The 27,632-nt window shown below is 41.3% G+C and overlaps 2 protein-coding genes across 5 annotated transcripts in view; both read left to right on the top strand.

Annotated features, from left to right (window-relative positions):
- Positions 1–20,381, top strand: part of kdm6ba (lysine (K)-specific demethylase 6B, a) — a 66,452-nt gene extending 46,071 nt beyond the window's left edge. For 2 of the 4 annotated variants that reach the window (XM_079463661.1, XM_079463660.1), the window contains 22 exons: positions 492–563; positions 6,458–6,558; positions 7,839–7,931; positions 8,285–8,408; positions 8,551–8,646; positions 8,735–8,930; positions 9,100–9,339; positions 10,172–10,339; positions 10,479–10,985; positions 11,161–14,243; positions 14,338–14,464; positions 14,774–14,879; positions 14,979–15,184; positions 15,926–16,023; positions 16,106–16,177; positions 16,260–16,408; positions 16,770–16,884; positions 16,979–17,166; positions 17,260–17,401; positions 17,486–17,612; positions 18,314–18,484; positions 18,563–20,381. In XM_079463661.1, coding sequence (XP_079319787.1) covers positions 8,290–8,408; positions 8,551–8,646; positions 8,735–8,930; positions 9,100–9,339; positions 10,172–10,339; positions 10,479–10,985; positions 11,161–14,243; positions 14,338–14,464; positions 14,774–14,879; positions 14,979–15,184; positions 15,926–16,023; positions 16,106–16,177; positions 16,260–16,408; positions 16,770–16,884; positions 16,979–17,166; positions 17,260–17,401; positions 17,486–17,612; positions 18,314–18,484; positions 18,563–18,583 — 5,931 coding nt within the window. In that variant the 5' untranslated portion in view covers positions 492–563; positions 6,458–6,558; positions 7,839–7,931; positions 8,285–8,289 and the 3' untranslated portion in view covers positions 18,584–20,381. The remainder of the gene's footprint in view (positions 1–491; positions 564–6,457; positions 6,559–7,838; positions 7,932–8,284; positions 8,409–8,550; positions 8,647–8,734; positions 8,931–9,099; positions 9,340–10,171; positions 10,340–10,478; positions 10,986–11,160; positions 14,244–14,337; positions 14,465–14,773; positions 14,880–14,978; positions 15,185–15,925; positions 16,024–16,105; positions 16,178–16,259; positions 16,409–16,769; positions 16,885–16,978; positions 17,167–17,259; positions 17,402–17,485; positions 17,613–18,313; positions 18,485–18,562) is intronic. The other 2 variants (XM_079463663.1, XM_079463662.1) reach the window with 2 other exon arrangements.
- Positions 20,382–22,999: 2,618 nt separating this feature from the next.
- tmem88b (transmembrane protein 88 b) lies at positions 23,000–27,632 on the top strand. Its single transcript, XM_079470959.1, has 3 exons — positions 23,000–23,243; positions 25,052–25,438; positions 27,056–27,632. The coding sequence occupies exons 2-3, from the start codon at positions 25,058–25,060 to the stop codon at positions 27,329–27,331; spliced, it is 657 nt and encodes a 218-aa protein (XP_079327085.1). The 5' UTR covers positions 23,000–23,243; positions 25,052–25,057; the 3' UTR covers positions 27,332–27,632.

Genomic DNA, 27,632 nt, shown 5'->3' with positions numbered 1-27,632 from the left:
ATCGTAACTCGATCCCTGCTTGAAACTCAGAGACACAGAGCCCTGTGCTCCCTACACAGAGAGAAGACTATCATAACGAAATGACATATTAACAACGCGCCCTCCTTGAAGACAGAGAACATACTTTTGACTATTAAACCTGAAGATTTAAGGAAACAAACGGGTCCTTTTTGGGTTGATTTGGCTTAGCTGGACTCGTGTCTTCCTCCGTATGCATCGGATAAGTTGCAGTTGATCTGGCTCACCATATTCTCTGGTACTACAAGGAATCTCACCGCCACATTCGCGTTGATGTTTTGTCCCCGGTTGCGTTGACGCGGCGCGTCTTGTTACATTTGAAGAAAAGCCTGTAATCGAAGCTTCGGTCTGAATGACTTCATGTGTGATCACTCATAATTGAATCACTTCTACACCTTTCTCGTGTCACACATCGGACGTCTCGAATCAGATGTGAGGAAAACTAAAAGACGTCCTCGTTTGTTCTCCAACAGATCCTGTCTAAATTTTGGAAGTCAAGGCTGGATACACAATCGCATCTCGCAGGACGAGTTTGACTACTTAAGGTAAGCGTATCGTTCCCTATTAAAACCGATCAGTGTTACTCAAACTACTTGTTTACGCTGTTTTATTAACAGTATGTGTGAATGAATGTGTTGTGGTAAAGGGTGACCGGAAGAGCAGTCCTCGTTCCCACGCATGTTAACTCTTTACTGTCCGAATCAATGTTCTTCTATTGAACTAAAATGTAAAAAAAACAAAGCATAGTTTCCTGAACCGGTGTTTGGCGATGTATAATATCTTTGTCTCTGTGGGGGGTTAAAATGCAGAAGTTGTTTTAAGGTGTTCATTATTTTGCAGTCTCGTCCCCACGTGTGTTAGGACTAAGGGGGTTGGGTTTGCAGCGTCCAGCCCGGCCCACCGAGTCCTGCCTACTCGTGTCAAACACAGAATAGTGAACCACGTTGTTCTATGTGCTACTTTGTAAATGTTACCAGATGTACACGTCGGTCAGACGGAAGTATTTAATCACGTCAACGAGTAGAGTTAAAACTGTGTTAACGCGCGTGTGCGTGTTGGCCGCTCGATCCGCTGCTCTTTGTTCGGCACGGGAGGGCAGTGCTCCACTGCGAGCCGGCCACAGTCTCATAAAGCTGAATGGATCGTTTCAGTCTGCTCTTACTGAACTAAATGCAACCGCCTGAAAGGAAATCATTTGCATCGTTTTCTACTACAACAAGCCCGCGGGCCTGCCTGGGGGTGGGGTGTTTTTCCTCGCGGTATATACACATTCCGACGCGGGTTAGGGAACATACCGGGGGAACTTCTCTACGACATGGACAGGTTTTTTTTTGCATGTACGTTTATTGTACGTTATCGACGGCGATTAAAACGACCGGGAACACGAAAGTGATCTTAATTGTTTGGGGTGGCTGGGGCTTTTGCATTTTATGGGCAGTCATAAACAGCATTGGAAGTAAATACAAGGGGCAGGGAACCCCCTTTGAAGTTCGACTTCCGATCAATTAGCTCGAGTGACATCATAAACAGAGAGGCTACTTTTGTTTCGCTTTGATGATAAGCGTTATACATAGTATTAGTAATCCGACGCAGATCAGCGGTTGTTTTGAATGTGACGTCAGCGCGCTTTATTGTTACGACATAAAGGTGTATCCAAGCAAGTTAAAAGCCACAATAAATAAACATCTATTAAACTGCATTGTGATATTTGAATTTGTTTACTTTCTGTTAGTTGAAAGCTTTTTTCTTTCAGGTAAATATTTTGTGAATTTTAAGTGATGAAACAACTGTCACCCGTACAGACTTGTATGTGAATAAGTATGTATCATGTAGGTCAGTGGGCTTGCTGGAGTGCTTAGTCAACACATCCTTGTCATGTTAACCATTCGAGGGTGATTGTGACATTGACAATGAGCCAAGCTTGCGTGAGTGTAGTTGTGCTGGTATTTGAAAACGGGTAAATGGTGAAAAGATCTCGTAGGCTGTAAAATACTCCTCATTCATTCCACAGAGCCTATCGGTTGTGGGAGTGTGTATATGAAGTAAGGTGAGAAACTTTTGTGGTGACAGGATGAAGTGAAGTACACCCGTGAGAGGAATTACCCTAAAGAAAGTGGGCGAGTCTGTGTTGGGGTGTCTGTTCTGTTCTAGTCGATTAACACCCAGAAACAAAATATAAGGGAGTTTCACACCGTTTCTGATACAGAATCCCCCCCTGACTGGCTTTGTCACCTTGCTAGTTTGTGTAATCTCACATTTTGGCCGAAAACCAACGTGAAGGGAAAAGACAGATCGAGTAAAAGAAAGGGAGGGGTTGAAAGGAATGGAATAGGGGAGAGAGTGGTGGAAAACAAAAAACATCAGTCATGTTTCTGTGAGTCAGTTTTTTGGATGGAGTGAGCGTGCCAGGATGCAAGACACAGTTCGCTCACATGCGTCATACTCCTAACGTGAGGGGGAAACATGACTGAGGTGGGCTTGTTTTCCTGTGTCATAAGCAACTAGGCAGACACACTTGGTCTCATTCTCGCTCTTTCTCAAATGTATTTGATCAATAGTCCTTTTTTAATGGTTTTAAATGTTTACATTTCATTATCAGACATGTTATCGAACAAGGTTTCTCCGCATGACTGCATCCCCGTCCAACTTTCTGGGCGTCAGACGTTAGTGCTTCTGTATGCTGCCACAGCAACCAGTTGCTATGGCAACCAATATCCTTCTTGTTGGTGATTTTATTCCGTTTTTCTAACTCGCAACTTCTATTTTTTGCTTGTCTAAATCGCTGGTTCCTGGGAAATGACAAGTTCACATGTAGGAGGGGGCTTTCGGGGGCTTACAAGACACAAACAAACAAAAAGAGCGAAAGAGAGTGCGGGTGAGAGAGACTGTTCTAGAAATGAAGATGTTTTGATGACTTCAGAGAGAAGTCATTCCTGGTACTTAGCTTTGAGGATGAAAGGCCTATTTCCTGACATTTCAAGATGACATTTCGGCTCATTTGTACATACTGTGAAACTGAATGTGTTTAAAGTTTGCTCGCAGATGGCTGTGACACACTCCAGACTTTCATGTCTAGCAGTCGTTCGCACACTGAGTCACCGCCAGTCATACACAACACTCTTCTTTTTGCCATTTGGGTTGTATGTGAGTGTTGTGTAACATGTTGGTGCAACGGTAACTTTTCTGTTCCTTAAAAGTTGTAGTTCTCATAAGACTCGTTACACAATACAGAAGTGACAATAAAACAGAAACAACGCAGTCAAAACATAAGAAACATTTACATTCTGAGTTTCAGAGGGAAGTAGCAGTCCTTGTGTTCAGGTGACGGGCCATTCACAAATACTAACGAAAAGTATGTTCCACAGGAAGTTACATCATTCCCCTGAAGTCCTTTTAAGACACCCTCTCCCTCATCTTTATTGAGAGGCCCACTTCCTGTTGCTCTGACGAAAACTTCCTGTCTTATCATAGCCTCCAATTAATGACTTTCACTAAAGCTTCTATGTTGCCCAGAGGATATGACGATTCAGTCAGAGATGTCTCAGTATCTTAAATATGAGCCTTCTGTTGACATAGTATCGTGATTACTACCTGTTTAAATATGTAAAAAGCCTGTCATTTAAGATGTGACCCAGATCCCAAGGTGAGCGTACTATTCTAGTATGAGAAACATCAATGTCAGTAATAGCCTCCATCACATTCAGGGTTTTGACTAAGCATGTTTTTCCTGTAGTGCTCACCACAGTGACAGCACCTGATGCTGTTATTTACTCTTAACAGGACATTGCCGCTAAGAGAAACCTGTTGCTTTTCTAGGTAACGCTAGAGTACACTCATACCGTGACTGTGACCCAATTCATGATTCAAATCTCATTCATATCACTACTGGTCTTGGCGTCACATTTTTTGATGGTATTTAATGATGGTGTTTAGTCTAGGCTCATTTGATAACACTTCAGCCAGAAGACAGTAGAAGTGGGTTGAAGGCTATATTGTAAACGTCTCTGCACAAGAGCCTACAAGATTGCGGAAGACTGTTGCGACATTAGGAAAGCGTAACAAGGCCGGTTGTGAAAGTGTATTGTAATGATATTTTTAGAAGATTGGCGCGAAGGAGAATTTTGCAGAAGCTATATGCAGCCATCTGGTTCTGCAGCAGGGACTCAAGCAAGCGTTGAGCGTGTCCTGAGCTGAACTCCCTCTCTGGATCGGAATGTACACTGTGCTGCACGTGGGTGGGTGTTTGTGTGGAGGCTACAAGTGCGGGCTTGGAAAGCAGAGACGCCAAGAAGATGACGACAGCCTCGCATCAATGGCGGGGAACAGACGCAATCCAAATGTGACGTTGTGTTTCCTTGTGCTCGTGTATGCATGTGATCTCTATCGGAGTTGGGTTATGTTATGCCAAATGTGTACGCTCACCCACAGACCCAGCCGCCGCCACCCCTTGCTCACTGACGAACATTCCAGCTCTCCCATTTCCTTGCCACTCGCCAATCTGTTTTCCCCTCTCACGTATTCCACGCTTACACAGCTATTCCGTCACATTCCATTCCACGTGCTTATACAATCGGCTGTGTTGACTTTTGTGTAGTTTTAGGGTAGTACAATTGCAGGAATAGCTGGTGGGACATTGTTCTGACAGGGGGAAATGACATCACTCACATGACCCATAGCGTTATTTCGGAGCTTGAGATCTGATTTAGAAATGGTCTCCATATTCCCAATACTGATATCATTCACCATTCATTCATAAGCGGTGTCCTGATATGGGTTCAGCTCTCAGGGCTGTTAACCTCCAACCAGCTTTATGGTTTGCTAGTTGGTTGACGCTGTAATTTCCTGCACGTTAGTTTGAGACGCCCACAGACGTGATGCTCATCTGGTTTGGTGTTTTTAGATGCTGATCTGGTAAGAGTGACGACCATGCCAGTGACTGGAATCGTTTTTGATGTTTGTTGTCACTGGGTTTTTTTTTAGTCTGAGTGACTACATGGAGGTGAATAGGGGACCTCCTAATTGTTATGTCACCGTGTATGTTCCTGAATCAAATTATTTAAAATAAGCACAACCACATTATTATTATTATCAACATCACCACAGGCCAGCTTTGAGTTTTGGATTCCCTGATTTGGTAAAACGGGGAGAAACCCCCTTTACAGTTCTCCCTGTTGGCACATTGAAAGCAACACATCGTGGCGGAGGTCGATGACGGCACACTGTAAGAAATTTCCGATGCTGTCACTATAGTGGGTGTCACTAATCACCTGACCGTGAAGAGAGTGCGTGTGAGAGTGAAGTCTGGAGTGTGGGACTCGGACCAAAGGGAGTTCCCCGGTTATACATGTGTGTAAGTGCATGCGTTTCGATTTGCACATTCTCTTTCAATAAAGGTTTCATCCAAAATCAGTTAAAGCCGTTTCGAGATTATATCTTTTCCACATTACTAGAAATCGCTACGTATAGAAATGCTTAACTTGTTCTTGTAAAAATTAGGCTGAAGCGGTTTCATTTATCATTTTAAAGAAGTGATATGAAGAAGATTTAGTTTCAGTATGTTTTTCGAATGCACTATGCATTCACTACCCACAGATGTGTTGTCAGTTGTGTCGTGATATTCAGGCCCGTGTTTACTTGGACACCTCTTCACAATAACTCATCATTTTGTGTGAGAGACCGTGCCACTGTGGTCCTGCTTACCACCCAAGATGTCAATCGAGAGCTTTTAAAAAAACACGTGTTACCCTCTCAAATACATGACTGTTACATTAAGCAATATTATAAATGTTTATCTACTAATGGATGTCAAGTGTCTCATAATAGACACTAGTCAAATAGCACCATGGCAATACCTGTGGTTTCTTAATGACAGGCCTGAAAAAAAAACAGGTGAATCCAAAATAGGTTCTACTTGACATGGTGTGCTTAATGTAACTTTCATCAGCACAGTCCAGGTACACGGTCTCCATGCTGTGAAAATGATAAAATCTCAAACTGAATGGCTCACTAGGGGGCAGTACTAACTGTAATTCTATCCTAGAAACAAATGTTTAGGTCGACTGATTCGTGGAAAGAAAATGACAGGACTTGTCTGTAAGATCTATCACAATAGAGCAGTATGCACATGCATTGAACGTGTCCATGCTGTAGTCCAACTGCGCTCAAGACAGGGAGAAAATAAAGAAAACCTAAGCCTTTGGTGGTTGTCAGTTCATAAGTGCCCTTTTCCCAAAAACACATTTTGTTTTAAACGGCGATGCCAAGTTTTTGCCCTCTTGTCTGTCAGTTTAGTGACTGCATGCCTGCAAGACCTAATTGTATGTGCTGCCCTGTGCTAATGCTAATAGTAGAAATAAAACCAACGTAAAAGCAAATTTGTAACATCAGAGCGCTCAAATTCAAATCACTGATCTTTATCTCTGTATTTCTCTTTCTACAGTGATCCACGACGTCAAAGTCAGGCGAGATGACTAAATGTGTTGGTGCTAAACCTTAACTCTTCAAAAGTTCGAGAAGTGCAGCTAGATGCTTGTTTGACAGGTAAGTGTACATCTGAATGTGTGCGTTTGCTAAATGGACTGTCACGTTTGTTAAGCTTGTGCTGTATATGCAGTGTCACTGCAATGTCATTTTTATTTTGGTTCCCACTACAAGCTAAACTTGGAGTTCCTGAAATATCATAGAATCCTTTTAATAGTGTGAAATAGTGAGCCAGAGAGGAGTGGGTGGGCTGCTGTGTAGGGCTCAAAATGCACACACATGTGCACACGCTGCTGCTGTCTGAATAAACCCGCTGAGCAATAAATGGGTCATGCACACACACTTGCTCTGTCCAAGCGGTGTTAATTATTCAAATGGTACATTTTTGTTTTCTTACTGTCAAAATGACAGCTTAACTTTAAAGAATTACAGTCTAGGAACAACCCATCAGGTTATTCTGCACTTTATGGATGGCAAGTTTTTGCATATGAGTTTCTGTGTATGCGTGTTGTGTTATAGAAAGACAAAGCTTTTGTGTGCCTCTTCATGCACTTCTGCCAAGTCCGTAATTAGAGTGTTGGGCATCTTTTCCTTATGGATGCATATGTGTGTGTGCCAAGCAATTTCAATCGTGTGTGATTGTGCATCCAGTGGGCCATCAAAATGCGTGGGATCTCTGTGTTTGGATGTGTGGGTGTGCAACATGAGCACAGCCGGTCTTCTCACTTGGAGTCTCCCAAAAGGACACTTTAATTTTAGATCCGTCTTTCTTTTCTTAATCTATCCCTCCATCCTGTTTAGGCCTTCTGCTGCCAGCTCCAGCCCCCACCCGTTGGTTCTTTCGCCGTCTCTTCCTCTCTCCATCATGCCTGGTCTAATGAGATTAACCTCAGTGTCTTTCTTGTACACACAACACACACTCATACAAGCAAATAATCAAACTCAACCAACACAAGTACACGCACTCCTTTATGTACACATGCAAACAGGCACTGCTGGCCTGACTCCAGGGCCCCACTCATCCCTCCCTCTCTTTGCTCTTTCCCTCTGCCAAGAGGCCCCAGGAAGGGTTATAATGACCTCAGTGTACTCACCCCATAGGTAAACTCCCACAAGCCCATCTGTTCACACTTCTCTCCCCATAGAAAACAGAAGAGTACTGCCCCCTAGAGATTGCCCATGGTACTGAAATTCTAGAGCGTTTCTTTGTTTGTGGCTGCCTTCAGGCCAAACACTCATGAAGCATACAAAGGACGCTTTTCTCCCTGCTGTGTTTAATGGATTAAACTGTATATTTGTGCCTCACCCTCAAGCCCAATCTCTTTTCTTTTACTTTCTAGTTGGCAGGAGTAGCAGTAAACAGCTTCTCCATCGTGTTGGTGAGTGACCCTCACTGTTGTGCAGTGGAGGGCTTCACACTCGCAGCTAGTGTGGTGAGTACCAAGACCTTCTAAAAAAAAAAACAGTACACATTGGTGGCATCTATTATTTGCTTGTTTTTGGATGAATACAAACATTTGTATAGCTTACATTTTTAGCAGTATAGTTTTATTTTATACAGTTGAGTAACATTGATAGAATTAACAAGAGATTAGTGCTCTGCTATCTGGCTTTTTAGGCCAGACTTGAAAATATTCAGATACGCATGAAGGCTTAGTTGTTTAATGGTTCAGTGTAACATACTTGAATTTGGGGATTTGTCCTGATGGATTTTCTAAGCATTGCTCAATGTGTTGGCTTTGATAGTTTCTAACTTTGCAGGACTGACTGTTTGTTTATTGACTAGGCTGGATGCATCACACAGCAGAACAGTTTGGTGGGTGCAGCACACGGGACCCTTTTCCTCTGGACGGACTCAACAGGGGACCATGGGCTCCTGTGGGCAGCCGCGCCTGGCCACCTCCCTCCAGGTATTTTTGTGTTCATGGGGTGATGCATTGTCAGAATAAATGATTTACTAGTTTACGGATAATTCCAATACTCACTGGGTTCAAGCAGTCTTAACTACTTAAATAATGAACAAAGAAATAAAATGGTCCTTTTTCCTGTTAGGTGCTTACCTGGTGTCACTCAACACCAGTTTCTCCCCCATCTCCCTCCCAGTCACATGACTGGACTAAACCATCCAAGTAAATTCTTAAACAGTGGGTAAGTTTCTAAAGCTTAATTATTATTTATTACACAAAGCTGCATCTTGTTGTAAGGAAGCGTGCTGATGTGTCTTTGTTTTTCATAGTCTCTTACCTCGAGGCGATAAACAAGACCTGTCTCAGGCTTTGTTGCCAGGATTACAAAGGGTGCCCCCAGCACCTCTCAGGTCTTGGGAACCACCCAGAACCGGCCAAGGATATGAGCCTTTGCCTGGTGATGACTACAGCCGGCTGCACAATGGCTATAATGCAGGACCAGCTCGAGCCAATGAACTACTAAAGGTGGATATTGACAATATACGTCATTAAGTTTAATGTGCTGACTTGATGTAAATTATTTTCATATATTTTTAATTGCTTACATTAGTTTTTCTTTGCAAACAAAAGCCATCTGCTAATTATCAACAATAAAGAGTTCACTCATAAACCTCTCCTTTTCTCCATCCACAAGTATGGTGCTCCTCATCCTCAACATGGTTCTAGGCCCATACCTCCATTACCTGATCTATGGACTCAACCTCAGACTCAGCAGCAACCCATGGGACCTCACTCTCATGCTGGGCATTTAAAACGACCAGGGCCTCCTCTGGGAGAGCACTCTGTCATTCAGCACGCCCCTACTCCTTTGCACCGACCCATGGAGGATTGTCCCAGCTCCAACAAAAGAAAAAAGAGCTCTCAATCTGAGCAGGTTGGCATACTTTTTTTATTAGAAGAGGTGTTGTCACGATACTGGAATTTCTAACTTCGATTCGATACCTAAAAATATATGGATTTTCCATACCACGGGGGAAAAAGGGATAACATAAAGGCCCTACATTTTGTTTGTTCAATTTAACTTTTAATACAAATAATTTAATGTGATTTTAAATAGTTAATGTGTTAACAAAATTAAAAGTCAGTCAGTATTAATGGACCAGAGCTTTCTGTACATAAATAGTTGTATTTTTTTAACTAACATTTAAAAGAGATTAATCAATAATTGAACAAATGTATTGCTCATTCATTGTTTGTATATGTACATTTATATGATTAACACATTTTTATTCAGCTTTTATTCACAAATAAACAATTCACAAACATCAACTTGTGAGTGGATGAAATTATTGATCAGCGCACATACATGGAGCGTTATGGTAAACATGGGAAGCGTAAACGAGCATGCACCAAGTGGCAGATGTGTTACTGAGACTCTGCACTGGCCATTTTTTTACATAGCACCATTTAACTGCTGCAAATGAGTCAAGTCTGTGAGAGGAGGCGGGGCTCCGTTGTCACTGCGTTCACATGCAGTGTGTGTCAACTCACTGTCGGAAAAGAGAGAGAGAGCAAGAACGCGCAGCTGGTATCGACACGTGGTATATGCGTATTGGAACAGTTTCAGTTTTTCCAGTATCTATATCGAAATATCGATATTTTTGACAACACTCATTAGAAGTATATCATGTTTGTAAGGTCTTAACTCTGCATATTTGCGAACTAAATGTTTTGTTTAAAATGTATAAAGAGTTTCTCTGTTTTAGCAGCTGTTTCATCCAGCCATGCAGCGAATACCTGGGCCACCTGTACATTTGAATCAACAGCCATCCCCTCACTACCCCCCTCACAAACCTGGCTTTTGGAACCCATTGCACAAAGTAGAAGCACCCTGTAACCAGTCTGAACGCAAAAGTGGACCCATGGATTTCCAGGTCAGTAATGCTCGCAATATTTTCTTGCAACCTGTCTCATAGTTTATACATCATCAGTTACTATACTTCATTTACGCTTTTGTTAGGCCTGACGTCATGTCATTTTGCTGGGCTAATTCTCTCTATTCTATGTTAATAGGACAAGCCAGGACTTGGAAGCTTTTCCTACAAACCACCTCCATCTACTATGTCTCCACCTACCATTCCTCCCACAAGAGGCTATGGACAGAACAGAGGTCCTCCTCCACAATCACAAAAGACTCAACCATCACCACAACATTTGGGATCAGCTTCACACAACACACCCACCCACCATCCTACCTACTCCTACCCCAACAACAGACCTTCAGGCCAAGGGGAGCCAAAAAGTAAGGCTCTACAAAGAGGACATTCTGGAGTAAGTTCTTCTAAAAGTCAGGTTCCACCACCTACATCATCATCATCATCACTGCGGGCAGATAGGGAGCACCCGGCACCCTCACCTACAAACTACACCACTGTGCCTTACAGTCACCCCCAGTTCCAGCCTCACCCAGGGCTGGTTCATTCCACCAGCCCACCGGCCAGCATCCAAGCCCAGGCCACAGTACCTCAGCACAACCTCCACAAACCCTGGAGGAACCAGGTTACACATGGACAGCATGCAGTAAGTAAAGATTCCATTTACTCTTTTATTGAACTAAATCTGCCTTTCCGATGCTTCAAGATTATCTGTGTAATAAGCCACTAAATCAGTCCACTAAATAAATCATATTGCAGAATATGGTGTAAACTATAAATATGTTTAGTTGATTTGAAGTCTTTTATACATTTATTTTTAGGAGTCACGTAACTATTCTGCAACAAGGGATTCTCAGGTTGTTGCTTGCCCTTCCCAGGCACAGAACAGGGTTTGTAAGGACAACAAGGGTTCAGGAACCCCCCAACGTGTGAACCCCCCTCAGGCCCCTGCTCGAGCACCTGTAATTACCCCGAACGAGACTCCCTATCCATCTCGCTCCCTTGAATTGTACAGAAATGGTGAAAGCATTGCTTCAATGAGTTCAGCACCATCTACCACCTGCTCCAACCCTATTGCTTTGAGTAGTTGGAGATCCACAGATTCTTCAGTGCTAATCTCAAACCCAAACCATGTATCCATGATTAATTCAAACGTACCACGTCCAAAGTATCAGGATTTCCACTCTGGTATTGGAACCCAACCACAGCCACACGGAGTGGCACAATCTCAGATTCAGCAGTCCACTCTTTCCCACCCAGGACAGAATAGGTCTAATTACACCCCAGTGTCATCAGCTTCCTCCACCCTAAACTCAGGGCATCAAAGATCAGGAGAGAGCGTCATCACCAGCAATACCTCGAACACTCTCCCAAAGGCAGTCAGTTCACACCTACAACACCCTCAACCTCAAACGCATATAACAGTCAATTCGGCTCTTCGGCCAGTATCTAACTGTTCATACACCACAGTGCCCATTCAAGAGCCCATCTCGGTTTCTCAGGCAGCTACTGTTCCAGTCTCAGTCCACCAAAGGCCATGTTTGCAACCTTCTGCCCCGAGCCCTCAGTCTATTGCTGATGCTTTAAGCAAACTTGATGCAGAGTTGCAGGGTCACATGCAAGCGGAGAAGAAAAGAAAACAGGAGGAGGAGCGGAAACGGAATGCAGAAAGACCGGAAGTGGAGGCTAAACCACACAATGAATCGGCCATCAAGAGTCTGGAGCGTTTTCTGTCAGGTAGTGTGCCTGAGCCTCCACCTCCTCGTCTGTCTCCTGCCAATGCACCCTCCTCCATTTCGCCTCCTAGGCAGAATTCCCTTCCCTATCCCTGGTTGAGTCGAGGTGGAATCCCACCACGTCCTACTGGAACTGCAACAACTCTTCTGGAAAGATCCCAACCACCACCTCTCACACCCCAGACTGAATATGCCCGTGAGAAGCAAAGACAGAGAGAGAAGTGGAAAACTGGTGCATCCTTCACTGCCCCATTACAGAATTCCCATAACATTCCCATATACCCCTCTAAACCTGATAGCCACAGAAATCAATCCAAATCGGACCCATCCAAAGACACTACCATGTTCAAAACCTGTCATAATGTAGGCACTATAGAAGCTTTGCCTAATCCCCCACCGCTGCGAGAGCCACCTAAACTTTATCAGGCTTTCCCCAAGCATGCTCAGTCTTCATGCATATCGGTTAGCACAACTGCAAATGACCTTCAAAGACATATGCCTAGTACTGGGCTTGGAAGTCTTGGTTGCAGTTCAAACAGCTGCAGCGGTGACTCTGATGGTGCACAGTTTGAGGAGGAACCTACCGAGCTCCTGCCTGATGGATTAGCTAACATTATGAAGATGTTGGATGAGTCCATTAAGAAAGAAGAGGAGTTGTATTCTGGTCAGAGTGGAGAACAAGCTGTACCGGAACATCCATTTTCTATCAATGTCGCTCCATTAAAGACTTACCTATGTGCTCCAGACCTTATGCCTGCCCTAAAGCAATCTCCGAGTGTAGATTATCAGCAGGACAGCCATTCAAGTCCACCTGTATTGAGCCGGCAAGGTTCCCTGGCTTCTCCTTGCAGCCGTACTTCTTCACTTGAGGAAGATGATGAAGTTCTAAAGGGGATTCCCAAGCCTGCCATAGCTAGTATGCAGTCCCAAGAAAACCGTCTTGCCACATCAGGTACAAACTATCGCCACAGTGACTTGGCTAAGCTGTATGGATTTCCAGAGGCAGAAAAAAGTGAGTGTGAGGATGATGAAGATGCAGATCAAGATGATGAAACTCCATCTTGTTCACCACCTCAGCGGCCACACCTTCATCAAACGGGTGTGAACAGCATGTTTAGAAACCTTGCTTCTGTTCTTGAGAGCCAGAAATACACCTACCGTGGTGGGCCCTTTGGTCGCCCTCCTCCTTCAGCTTTAGTGGGAGTGAAGTACTCTTCCTCTCTTTCTCTGGGGCCTGATATTTGCCGTCAACAACAAAGCACTTCCCCGACATCAGGTTTAGCCAGTCATCCAGGCTTCAGCAGTCCAAACCAAACATCTGCCAGTAGTAACTCTGTTCAACCTAGCCCATTCTCACCCACAGAATGGGCATCAGAGAGGAAGCAAAGTCGGTCAGTCAATCATTTGGTCAACGATGATGAAACCCCAGGAAAGAAGGACACTAGAATACCCAAGGAGTTGGTTGAGTTACTGGATGAACGACCAAAGCTGACCACCATCTCAGAGGCTTCACTTGCTGAACTTGGTCATAGCTACGAGGTGAACAAACACATTCTTCCTTCTAAGGACCACTTAAAGGCAGACCCGCAAGAGGTTTGCAAACCCAATAAGGAAAAAGACAGACACAGAGACCGAGAAAGGAAACACAAACACAGTAGCAAGAAACACGAGGAAAGGAAAGAGAGGAGAAAAAAGCACCGGGAAAAGCAAGATGATGCATCCCTTTCCTCTTCGTCATCTTCCAGCTCCAGTCGACGGCACAAGGATGGCAAGGCGCACAAGGAAAAGAAGAGCAGGCAGGTGCTAGGTAACCTGGACCTTCAGAGTAAGGAGTTTAGGGAGAAGGAGCATGAGAGTGACCGAGACAAGAAGAGAAGGAAAGAGGAATGTAGTCACCCTCAGAATGAAGTGGAAGAGTGGGTGCGGAGTGAAAGTAACAGCGGCTATTCCTCGGATGTCCCATCGGCTTCATCAGCATTATGTTCTGAAGACATGCAGAAACTAAATGCATTGACAGATGGACCACCCAAAGAACTGAAAATCCGCCTCATAAAGGTGGAAAGCGGAGACAGGGAGACGTTCATTGCATCAGAGGTGGACGAGAGGAGGATTCCTCTGGAGGAGATCACCATAAAGAACACAGCTAGTGAAATCATCAGAGCATGCAAGTAAGTCACACTTTATTTTCTGGCTGCAGAATCAGTATGTTGATGTTAGTTGTATTATGTACTTTGAAACTCACATAAAAACGTTTTCTTCTAGGGGAGCTCGCATCAAGGGGAAGTTTAGGGAATCTTACCTCCTACCTGCCTTTTCGGTTAAACCAGTTTTGACCACAGAGCATCCCATCCCTCGAGAGAAACTGAACCCTCCCACACCGAGTATCTATGTAAGCTTAAGTTCACTGTAGTCACATTCTTAATGTCTCCTGCCACTTTTGGTCATTTACTGTAATTAATGTTACAGAATAGAAGTTGGGGTGCATTTGAGGAACACTACGCAGGATATTTAGTTACGGTTTATAAATGCAACAATTGTACCTGGCCCATACACTTGGCCAGAACAGCGCCAGAATTGCTCTTATATAATGCTATATAAGGGAAAATATTTGTATGTGTCCATCCCTGAATGGCCTGTATATTCTACCAGGTCGATAACAGATTTATTGTAATTGTACTATGTTGTTGTTTCTCTGCAGTTGGAGAGTAAGAGAGATGCATTTTCTCCAGTGCTGCTGCAGTTCTGCACTGATTCCAAGAACCCCATTACTGTCATCAGGGGACTAGCAGGCTCCCTTAGACTGAGTGAGTTAACACATGCATGGATGTCATAGATACAATCTACTACAAGTCTGTCTGTATCAATTCAGTTGATTTTGTGATGTGATTTTTCCCTTTCAATAGATCTGGGCCTGTTTTCCACTAAGTCTTTGGTGGAGGCAAACGCGGAGCATGCAGTGGAAGTGCGGACTCAGGTCCAGCAGCCTGCAGATGAGAACTGGGATCCCAGCGGCACTGGCCAGATCTGGCCCTGCGAGAGCAGCAGGTCGCACACAACGATAGCAAAGTACGCTCAGTACCAGGCCTCCAGCTTCCAAGAGAGCTTACAGGTATAAGCACAATCGCACAAAAAAATATAGATACAATTTATTTAATTCAAACTTTAAAGTGTTTATAAAAATAATAAAAGTAAGGGATCTTCATTTCGGTTAATATCCCTAACCGAGAACCAACACTCGATATCCGAACGTTAACTGTTAACTTATAATATTTTAATGTTAAATTGGAATTAAATAAAAATACATGAGGTGTGCAGACTTTAAAATGAGACACAGTTACAGTTGACGAGGGTCCGTGATCTGTGAAATTTACTTAGATTTTTAATTTATTTATTTTGACATGCAAACAGCAGCATAACGAATAGATCAACAACAGCACCTGCATTCGCATAGGATCACGTTTTCGAGACGGATTAAAATCCCCTCGGCATTTACACACAATATTGTTTATGCATGTAGGTCTTGGCTGTTCTGACTGTCACAACTGTATTTCATTGTTCCCTTAACAATGACAATAGTTTAGCAGTTCTTCAAGATGACAAAGTTCTAAATTCTATAAACTTGGTCGTATGTGTCTGCACCCTCCATGAGTTAACGCATGTAGCCTATAGCGCATTTTTTCTTTCACCATACAGAATAATAATTCAATCATACATATTTTTTGTTTTAAGTTAATATAATTTAACAGTTAAACGGTCAATATGAACATCCCAACAATTCTTTTGTAAACTTTACAATGGTTCCCAATAACAAACGTATACATCATCTCACAACATACTTATTCCTTTACAGGAAGAGAAGGGCAGTGATGAGGAGGATGAGGATGACGAAGATGAGAAACCAGCCACTAACTCTGAGGGCACAACCAGTATCCCTGCTCCCGGCTCCAGGTGAATCATCAAGTAATACTATAAAAAAGTAATTTTTAATAAAGATATATAATTACTTAAAATGGTTTTGTTATATTTACAGTAATACAGACCAGAAACCTGTTGGAAAAATAATAAAATTTGGCACCAACATCGACCTGTCTGATCCTAAAAGGTAAGATAGGTAACAAGTAGCCTTCTTTGGCAACATATATAGATCATAATTTAATAAATGTTTTTTTCCCCTATATTCATAGATGGAAGCCACAGCTGCAGGAGCTGCAAAAGCTACCAGCGTTCATGCGTGTGTCCTCCAGTGGGAATATGCTGAGTCATGTTGGCCACACTATTCTTGGAATGAACACCGTACAGCTCTACATGAAGGTCCCTGGATGCCGCACACCAGGTTTGTGTTCGTCTAAGATGACACCACACGGTTCTGGCCAAAACAAATAGGTGCCATATAAGGAACTTTTTGAAACACTTTCTCTAGAAAACAAATCATGCTTTTATTATAGTAACAGTGTACAAGTCAGCTCTTCACATGCATATAGGCGGTGTTGAAATACTTGAAATAAAACTCACAGAACATGCAAAAAAAACATAGCAGCAAGTGATTTGCGTTACATTTAAATTGTACAATTGTAACATTTATATTATGGATTTATGTGCAACTATTTCAAGCATAGCCTGGGGCCCTGCAACAATTTTCTAACTTTGTTTACCTTGTGGTTCTTTGTTGATGATGTTTATGCTTCTGTTAACAGGGCACCAGGAAAACAACAACTTCTGTTCTGTGAATATCAATATTGGGCCTGGTGACTGTGAGTGGTTTGCTGTACACAATAACTACTGGAACGCCATCAGTGATTTTTGTGAAAAGTAAGAAACCGCGTCAAACGAAAACACCACCACAGCACGTCTATTCCATCAGGCAATGCAAATTGTGAATATACAACTTATTATTTTTCCTTAGGCATGGAGTAGACTACTTAACAGGATCATGGTGGCCAGTGTTGGATGACCTTTACCGCTCGAATATACCTGTGTACCGGTTCATCCAGAGGCCAGGAGACCTGGTATGGATTAATGCAGGCACTGTACACTGGGTTCAGGCTGTAGGCTGGTGCAACAACATTGCTTGGAACGTGGGACCTCTTAACGGTGAGCAACTTGCACCTATCAACTTTAAGATTGATCAACTTCAACAAGATCCTTTCACAACAATGTCTCACTGGTTTGTCATCCCATTTGTAGCATATCAGTACCAGTTGGCTTTGGAGAGGTTTGAGTGGAATGAAGTTAAGAACGTGAAGTCCATCGTTCCCATGATCCATGTGTCCTGGAATGCTGCTCGCACTGTCAAAATCACCGACCCAGACACTTTCAAGATGATTAAGTGAGTTAGCAGCACCTTCACAATTAGTTTTACAAGATCATAGTAGCAGGCACATTTATTAAAAGTTTGCTTCCTCCTTTTCAGACACTGTCTCCTCCAGTCTATTAAGCACATTCAGATGCTAAGAGACCAGCTGATGGTAGCAGGGAAGAAAATCTCCTACCAGAGTAGAGTGAAGGATGAGCCGGCCTACTACTGTAATGAGTGTGACGTAAGTAGGAACAAGACTTTAGCTAGGTTTTCTTCTCGTGTCAAATTTAATAATAGAACTCTTGGGTAAAGTCAACATAATGCAGCTTTCGTTATTCTGCACTGGAATTCGACAGAGCCCATTAAAAGAAAGTTTACCCCAAAATGACAATTTTTATTCTCGACTCCCCCTAATGTCAATCTAGTTCTACAGAAGAAAGTCAAATAGTTTTAAAGGCCTGTTTTGGAGAATGTTGGTGCCTCAACATTTGGGGGCCCCTCAGACTTTTTACAAAATGTTCCACAAAAGAGTCCCGTACAGGTTTTAAATACGTGACTGTGAATAAGTAATGACACATTTCATTTATGGGTATAAAAGGCAAGAGCTTTTCAAAAGCCGTCATGTATGTTTCCAATTATCCCCTTCAAAAAAGAATTGCACTAGCTCGATATCACGATACACAGCAAATTCAGAAATGCCATCAATGGAGAAAGATGCTTTTTAGGTCCAGATGGAGATGTGTAACAGCTAAATGGTCAATGCTAAACTAACCCTAAAGCTCGACTTTGCTGCAATTAATGGTTTGGTGTAGCTCAAAGTTCAGACATCAGGCACTTCTGAGGTTCAGTTTGCTTCTGCCAGTAGCAAATACGTGATGAAATGGGACAATAAGGATTATGTGAGTGTTAATAAGAGCTTTTGGTTTGATTGCTGTCGTGCAGGTGGAGGTGTTTAACCTGCTGTTTGTGACCAGTGAGAATGGCAGTCGGAAGACGTACGTCGTGCACTGTGAGGACTGTGCACGAAAAAGCAGCACTAACCTCTCTAACGTCGTAGTGCTGGAGCAATACCGCATCGAAGAGCTGATGAACATATATGACTCTTTCATCCTGGTGAGTGCACCACACATCCACACATAAACAGTGATTTTGAAGTTGAAACCCTAACTCTTTTTTCGTTTGTGTTCTCAGGCCACCGCTCCCAGCTCGTGATGAGGACAACTCATCCTTTCCCTCACACAGCCATAACCAAAACTCCTGCTCGCAGGACAAGATTAATTTGTGATTTTGTTTTTATCCAACAGTAAATTTACTACTACTGCTATTTGTTGAAAAGCCAATGGAAAACCAGTTTACTTAGCATTGTTTACAGAACCAATTAGCCAATAAGACGGCCTTGTCTCTGAATGGCTCTAATAGACTTTTAATGGAACACAATTTGGTGCTTGCAAGCAGTGAAGTTGATGTGACCATGTCATTTGTGGCATGCGAGGTTTCTTTCATGTTGATATTTTTTGTCTTGAATATTGAATGGGTAAATGCTCTTTGTACTTTTTCGTGGGGTGCTTTTTCCTCTAATAATTTATTATTTTTGAAACTAGAACAGCCTAGATATATACCACATTGGCCTTGTATTTAGTAAAGAGATACAAATTAATAATACTAATTATAGAGCTATGGACATTTTTCTAAAGCATTAAGAATTAAAAGAAATACAATTGTTCAGAATGCTTCAAAACATACGGGTTTTAAAGACTTTTCAGTTTTAGTTAGTATGAAATGTTGTGCATTTCTCACCATCAGGACAAACATTTTACGATTGCATTTTTAAATCACTCATCTGCATTTTGTGAGGGCAGAATTGTTCCATTTGGTCAGTGAATTGCTTCTCACCTCTATACAGAATATAAATGTTTTTATTTAATTTTTGTTCTATTTATTGTTATATAGTATGCTCTCCCATGCGTCATTATGGTTATCAGAGATGTAGTAAGGGTTTTGATTTGTTATTCTCATTTCTCTGTTATGTTTTAAAGGGACTTGGATGGTTCTGATATTTTTTGTCTTGGTGCTTCTTTCCCTTTAATTATTTTTATATAACTATATATTGAATCTGTAAATTGACTTTATGCCCACAAAGATTGTAGAGCACAGACAGGTGAAATTTGAATCATGTTGTCTTTTGTACACAAATGTTTTAAAGACATTTTCACTTTTCCACTCACAAGAAAGAAACGTAATCGCTGATACATATTTACCTTGTCATGGTATGTCTTGCTTTGGACAAAGCAAAAGACAAACTGGGGCAATTTTCAGATTAGACCTGTCTCTGACTCTCTTTACAATGGTGACTATTATGTTTGTTTTTGATACCTATGTGACACATTTAGTGACGCTTCTGTCCTGTTGTAAAGGCTGTTCATTTGAGGACACGTTTGCCATGTTGACTACAGCAGGCTTTCGACGTACACAGTATACATTTGTTGGCTACAGGGGCTGTCATGCCAATATTGAGGCATTTATAGCGTAAATCAAGTTGAACTGTAAATTCTGTAGCATTTTACTGGAATGAGTAACATGCGAAAGGGGATTTAAATGCATTATCATTTGGATTTGTATACTGTCATTTTTTCCAAGCTTTAGAGACGTTAGCTTAAAATAATTCATGTATTATCAGGAAAATTATGGTTTTAATTATGCTATAGATGGTGCTGAGTTCTTTTTGAGCTACTCTCTTGTTTTGTTTAGAATTACTTTTCCTGTTGCAATATACACTCTCCATTTTTTTTGTGGTTATTTAAAATCTGCACTGTTTTGAAATACACACATGAAGCAAACTGAGCCAGACATGTCTTAAACACTTTGTGAATTTGTGTGACATTGATATGATTATTCTGAATAATATTAAATGCTTTTGATAAACTTTGATTTTCACTTTTTTGGTTGATTTATTCATGTTGACTTGTATTTTTATTGTTATTTAGCTGAATATAAGAATAATTTTGTTTGTAAAGAAACACTTGCCTGAAGGTTGATGAGTCTAGACTATCCGATTGTTAAGTATTACGTGATGCACCACCATATACTGAAGGTCATATACTCTTTTCCGGGTCTAAACGCTCAATAAGATGCTATAGGCAAACAACAGAAATGCTACTATACACTCATGGCGAGCTATAAAATTAAAGCTACAATCCTTTACCTTTATTCTTCAAAATGTATTCAAATATTAATGTGAGCCTGGGGACTAAAATCAAAGTATACACTAAATACACGTTACGCTTAAATATGGAATATGAGTAAACCGTGCTCATAAACCACCGTTTAAGCTGTAGCCCCGCTTGAAAGGAATAGATGCTTGGACCAAAAAAGCTATTCCTTACGTCACCACTTAACCAAATAGACTATTTTGCAAGTCACAAGCACCTTTTTCAGTTTTTACACTTATAATTAAGTCTTGCCGATTTAACATTTCTATTCAATTGCAATTGTTATCTAGCACGCAATTATCATCGGGTAAACGTTCATCCCTGTATATTTATAAATTTTTTTGCATCTCTATCCATGTTCCTTCCTGTTCTTCTCTACTGACAAGGGCTCAAAAGATATCTGACAAGACTTAAACCCAGAGTATATTTACATTTCTGATTAGCTTACACAAACAGACCTTATCGCTTAACTTTGATATACATTTGGAACAAGAAATTTGTGTGCCGATGGGAGTCTGCCATGCAAATCGCCCATGTGGGCTCAACAGTTTTGCAAAGTTGATGGTTTTAATGCCTGCTGTTACCCAGCAAACGTTTTATCAAGTGAAAGTTTTTCTAATATATAACTAATACACATCATATTAAAAAAAAAATCAAACAATCCATGGTTTGTTAAAGTATTGAAAGTGTGGAAACATTAAGCTCACTTACCAGTTAGTAGACACTTTTATTCGCTTCAGGACCTCCCGTGAAAAACTTAAGTTAAAAAAAGGACATCAGAGGTTGATACAGAGGTTAACATTGGACAGACCTACGGATTTCCTGCTTCCTGTAAGCACAGGAAATTCTGTCCACCCCTCCATCACATTTCTCAGTTTTGGTCCATTTAAAGCTAAAACGACAGTTTCTGTGATGAAAATGTTTAAATAGCACACAAACTGTTCACTATAATCACATATAATCAGCATTCTCATGACAGAGCCTATATAATGATCACTAACAAGTACACGGTTTTAGGTGAAAACTGCCCCACAGCTGGAAAGAAAAGCTTTGCCACAACAATACGTTTACATGGCCAGGCACTGACTGCAAATGTAACACAACAGTGTGTATCCATCTTCACACTTTTCAAATTAGAGCATATTGTGATTTCTAAAGCACCACAATTTCCCAACAAAGTAGGAGCTTCCAAATGTTTCAGTTAAAATCTAAAAAAAACAAATTAAAATGCATTCCTTGAATGCACTACAAGTTGCTTTAGATAAAAGCATAATGTACTTCTAAGCATTGTGACAATCCAGCTATGACCTCTGCATTGAACTCTACAGAGAAGGTAATAAAGCTTGTGTTGTACTAAGGAATAAAAAACTGAACAGAAATATAATATGCAAGAAGATCCTAAGTTAGATTTATCATATTTTGCACGAGCAACACACATTTTAGAACCTACTGTTGTACAATTACATCAAAAATGACAAACCGATATACATAGCACCATATCAAAACATGGATAATAGATAAGTGTAGATATGTTTAGCCAACAATGCTATAATAAGGTTGGATTTATGTGGCATTATCTTTCACGTTCTGTACAATAATTCCTTGAAAACACAAAATCTTTCCACAAATTCACAGGAAGTCATCATCTGACAATGAGAGGAAAAAAAGTACAAATCAGCCGACCCTGCATAACTATGTTACAATTAATCCCACGCTAGGCTGTGTCCCTCTCACCACGCTCAACAGGTCTTTACGGGCAGACCACAGCAGGCAGAGGGGCATTATGAAAATGTCTAAGTGTGTTGTAGTAATGTCATGGAAAAAAAATGGCTGGACCAAAAGCAATGGAAAATGATTGAACAGTGGGGTCAGGGGTTGCACCCAACAGTCCAAAGATAAAAAATAAACAAGTACAAGCATTGTGGAAACGCTCCATCTAACCGACATGAATTGCTTGCCTATGTTCTGTATCACAGATGGAATCTTATCAGATAAACAATCCACTATTTATTTTGCCCTCCCACTGTAGTTTCACATAGGTTTATGTACCCTAATGCATAACATATTTGCTTTGGCTAGCTTGACTTAATAAATGTTAAAAAACATTTAATTACACTTTGATCCATACTACCTTTAAGTTTAATATCTATGGTCTATTGGCATTAACCAAACCAACACAAGACGACAAAAAAACAAACAGTTTTAAGAGGAACCATCCGGTCGGTGTTGTTGATGAGGAAGGGATGATGTGGGTTGTGTGGTGGTTTCATGTTCTCTACATCTATCACTAGTAATCAAAGTCTTCACTTCAGCTCTTTAAATAAACATTCCTTCCCCCACACAAAAAGGAAAGAACGGGAGTGAAAAAAGGGGAGGGGGCACAAAGAGGCACTGCTATAACTGCCAGGCAAGATTGGCTACATTCAGGACCCCAGCCACAGTGAGCGGACTAATGCAGCAAAACTCACATAAGAAATGAGGATCTGCCTAGCACTGAGAAAATCATCTGCAGAATTTACTAGAGAATCTTCCTGAATTTTTTTTAAAACGCTTAAATCAAGCAGGAATTCAAAACATCTTCCTCAAATTGGACAAAAAGAACACAAAGAGGTGTATGCTGTGATAGGAAAAGAGGAGAGAACCGCCGGACTTCACGTCATCTGGTGAGTTGTGACCATGTCCCTGAAAACCCTGCCCGTGAAGACTCAAAATCTCACTTTGAAATATTGAGCGATTTTAGCCATTCATTTCACTGAGATTTCAATCTTTGACATGATTTTATGTAGAAAATAATACTTTAGCTGGCTTTGCAGGGTCGCATAGTAACTATGCAAAACTTTTCTTTCTTCTGTGACTAGACTAACTGTAATACTGTAAAGATGCATCCGCATATTCGCAACATCTAATGAAACTCACACAAAAAGACAAATTCTGGCATCATTTACTCATCCGCTTGCCATTTCAAACCAGTATGACTTTTTTCTTCTTCTGCACAACACAAAGTAGACACTTTCAAGAATGTTTTTAACTGCCCCCCCTTCACATAAACTGGTTTTGTGTCCATACAATAGAAGTGAATGGGGCCAGTGCTGTTCGGTTACCAACTTTCTTCAAATTATCTTCTGAATCAAGTATTTTCAGATCGTTATGTAAGAAGAGAATAGGCTATTTTAAAAGCATCAAACAGTCATCTTGCCTATATAAAGACAAGTAAATGTATTAATATAAGCAAGTGTTGAGGATTTTGCTACAAATGCATCTGAACAAAATTCCCAAAAGCGTTGTTCTATAATCCTTTTGAAAAACAAATCCCTGTAAAGAGGGAACAGTCTGGTAACTTGACATTAAGTTCGCTTGTGTTCAGGTTTCCCACAAGTGTTGAAGTGGATTGTATTGTAGTAACAGTAATATAGTAATCACCTGCTGTATGACCACTAACAGTGCATCTGTGCATCACAATACAAAGGCAGGAAGACATCAGCAGCAGGCGCACAAACACGTGTGTATCACCTGCATCATGCATCCCGTATGGCATATTCAGGATGTAGCGTGTGTTCTGTAGGTCATCCTGTGTTCATTTTTAAATGATGAGTGTAAGGCATTGGAGCTGCTGATCTCTGACATGTATTTATGTATTTCTACCCCGGCCTATTGTTCTGGATATACAGGCTAACAGTGTAACAGTTGTACCTCCAGATGTGGGTTCACATAACCTCTTGGCAAACTTCAGCTAAGCAGATTCTCAATGGAACTGAGGGGGATTTATGAAACAAGAAGTGGTTGATCTGAGTCACCAGTAATCATAACACTGTAATGTGGGCTTGACAACATTGCTTTACTGTAATGCAACCGTCTCACTGCTACAACGTGAAAAAAATAAACATTTACTAAATAAGTTGGAACTTTACTACATGGTAGTAACACTTCCTTTAAAGGGATAGTTCACCCAAAAAAAAATATTCTGTATGAAAACCTGTATGTCTTTCTGCAGAACACAAAATGTGATATTTAAAGGAATGTTGGTAACCGAACGATGGCAATACCCATAAACTTGATTTGGTTTGTGTCCATACCGTAGAAGCCCATGGGGTACCGCCACTGTTCGGTTACATTCTTCTGTGTTCTGTAGAAATAAATGACAAGAGGGTGAGTAAACGATGACCAAATTTGCGTTTTGATTGTAAAGATTTGTCTTGACAGGATGATTCCAATGACAGTAAAACAGAACTATATACAGTACCACCATTACAGTACTTTTAATGTTCATTAAAGAAGTCTATAGGAGCTGAGCATGCTCTCCATAAGATTCACTCATTGTGCTACGAGATGAAAGAACAGTAAGAAACGGGCACCCTTGAGTCCTCTTACTCTTCATTACTTGATCTCATCACCCATGTTGTTCCAAACACACTCAACTATCAATTGGTTTCCGCCACACATGAGCCAATTCTCTATTCCTCTTTATCTTCAGATCAGGATGAGCTTAAACAGCACACTGGAGAAGGGGGCTCATCACCAGGTCCTCGATCTCTCGGAGGAGCTTCCAAACAACAGCTACCACCACCACAACCCCACCCTCCAGCACACTCAGTCCCAGTCGTCCACTGCGCCAGCTGGAACCCCGGTCAGCGGCCCTGGGGTGGTCGTGCCTCCACCTTACTCTGCAGCAGAGGCCAGAGGAGACAATGCTCCGCTTGAGCTGCGGGGCTCTCTTGACTGCTGGGCATGTTCGGTGTTAGTGACGGCACAGAACCTGTTGATCGCGGCCATCAATGCCTGCCTGGCTGGGTTGGTTTTTGGGCTGATCCTTACGCCTGCTATTGTCATGGTGGTGTTCGGCTTTCTCTGCCATTCGACGGTAAGACCTGGGAGATGTGAAGAGAGATTGTGATATTCGACTGGTTGTTGGTTATGACTTGTTCAAGGTTATCGTTTAATGCAAAAGAACAAAACAAATTGGTATTCTTTTATAGCCCTACATTTTCCTTTATATTTTAAGTAAAAATAATTGAAATACTATTTCAAAGCGTCATGCATAGTACAAAGACCATATTTAGCAAAAGACAGCAATCAATACGCGAAAGAGAGAATTATGATCTTTTTAAGGTCCTTTTTTATATTAAATTAATACTTAATGTCTACTTGGGATCCTCAGACATACAAGCAGAAAAATGATCTGTGAAAAAGAATCAAAAGTGACTCACCTGGGGATTTGGAGAGTTTGGTCTTTGATTTACCATGTAATCTAATAATCATTTGAGTGAAGGAGTATTAGCAGGGCCGGGTCAGGAGTTGGGAGGATGACGTCGGATGCCCAGGACTGGATTGATGAAGATTAAAAGCCTTTTTGTCATTCATAAAGTGACCGCCCAAAGCATTCTTGCACACTCATCAACAAAAAGAAAGATCTACACTTTTCAAGTCTGTTTCATAACCATGAAATCACATCTGCAATTTCGATAAAGATCATACAAAATAAAAGGACCTCTGTATGTGTCTTTGGTGAATATAGTTCGGGGGTCAGTAAGGATCAATGTGTATACATAAGGGCCGGATTCTTCCACCTCTCCAGTTACTAGACCCTCGAGACCCAAGATCAGTGGCCACTAATTAGTCTCCATGTGACACCAGATATGTTGGGAGAAGTAAATCCTAACAACTAAAGACTTGAAATACCATGGTGGTCTGTCTTATAACACTTTCATGAAATAAATGGCTCATCAGTTTGAATAACTCATAAAAAATGTGTCAATGTCAGCAATTTTAGTCATCAACCCAAAACCAGCAATAAAATACTGATGTAATTGAGCATCAACATTAATATACAGTTTAGAAGTACAATGATATAAAAACAATTCCTTGTCGTTATGATTTTTACAAGCATCCCAACAGCAGAAACCTGTCAAATTGAGAAAGTGTAGCTCAAAACACAGACGGGTTTTATCAGTTTGCTCCTCATCTCTGTAGTTACACCCTGTTGTTCCCACTCAACTCTCCTCTATCTATCGTGTGATTGATGGAGAATGCGGAGGTCGTGATTACTTCAAACTCTTTCCTTTTGAGATACACTGTCACTAAACTTTTTTATACAACCTATAATTTCAATTTGTTTCAGAGCATCAGCATGTTCAATAAATATATATATATTTTTTAAATGTGAGATTTTTCAGCAGACATTCTGGTCTGGTGTATCTGTTTTTAGTCTGTCCACACATCAGAGACACATTCCTCCGGAGACATTTCATTTCTCCTGCACCCTCCTCAACAATCCCTACATGCATTCCACCACTCAACACACCCCACATGTCTTCACACGATACTTTGGTTTGTCAGGATTTGTGTGGTCTCACTTCTAATGTATGATGAGATTCATCACAATCTCTGTTACAATGACGTGGATTTATATGACAACAAATGGAGGAACCTGTATGTTCAGATCATTTTGATTTATCAAATAATAATGCTCTTCCTTTAGGTGCGCCCACATGGTACAACGTTGTACTGTTCAGACCTGCTTACCGATGGTGGTTGTGTGGCGTTGCTGGTTGTTGGTTTCTTGCTGGTGACTCCACTCCTGGTTCTGGCTTTGGCTGCGTACTGCCGGCTTGCACGTCACCTTCAGCTGGGTCTGTGTTTTATCCCTTACAGTCGTGCCGTTTACAAGAACCTTCCAGCTACCCAGCACCGTGGTCTAGGAGGGGGTTGCTGTGGACAGAGTGCTGGGAAAGGAGGGGGAAAGGTGTGGGTGTAGAATGAGAATGCAGCATTAGAAAGAAATATTAATGTGTAAGAATACGCGATACAATGCTGACCTGAATATGGCCACATAAAATGTAGAAATATTTGTACACATATAGAGAGAAGGGGATTTTCTGTTCATTTAGTAATGTTATGCTTACTCAACACGTATAATAAACAACACTATGTATGTGATCAAATACATACTTATCAAGCTGTCTTACAAACGGTGTATAACAATTTTAGACAAAAGTATATGTAATTTGTCTAAATATGTGCAATACATTAAATAAAGTGTTTTAGGTACTAGGTGT

The sequence above is a fragment of the Barbatula barbatula genome (genome assembly GCF_947034865.1).
Source record: "Barbatula barbatula genome assembly, chromosome: 1".
Lineage (NCBI taxonomy): Eukaryota > Metazoa > Chordata > Actinopteri > Cypriniformes > Nemacheilidae > Barbatula > Barbatula barbatula.
Note: the sequence above shows the minus strand (reverse complement) of the source record. Positions and strands in the feature narration are given on the sequence as shown.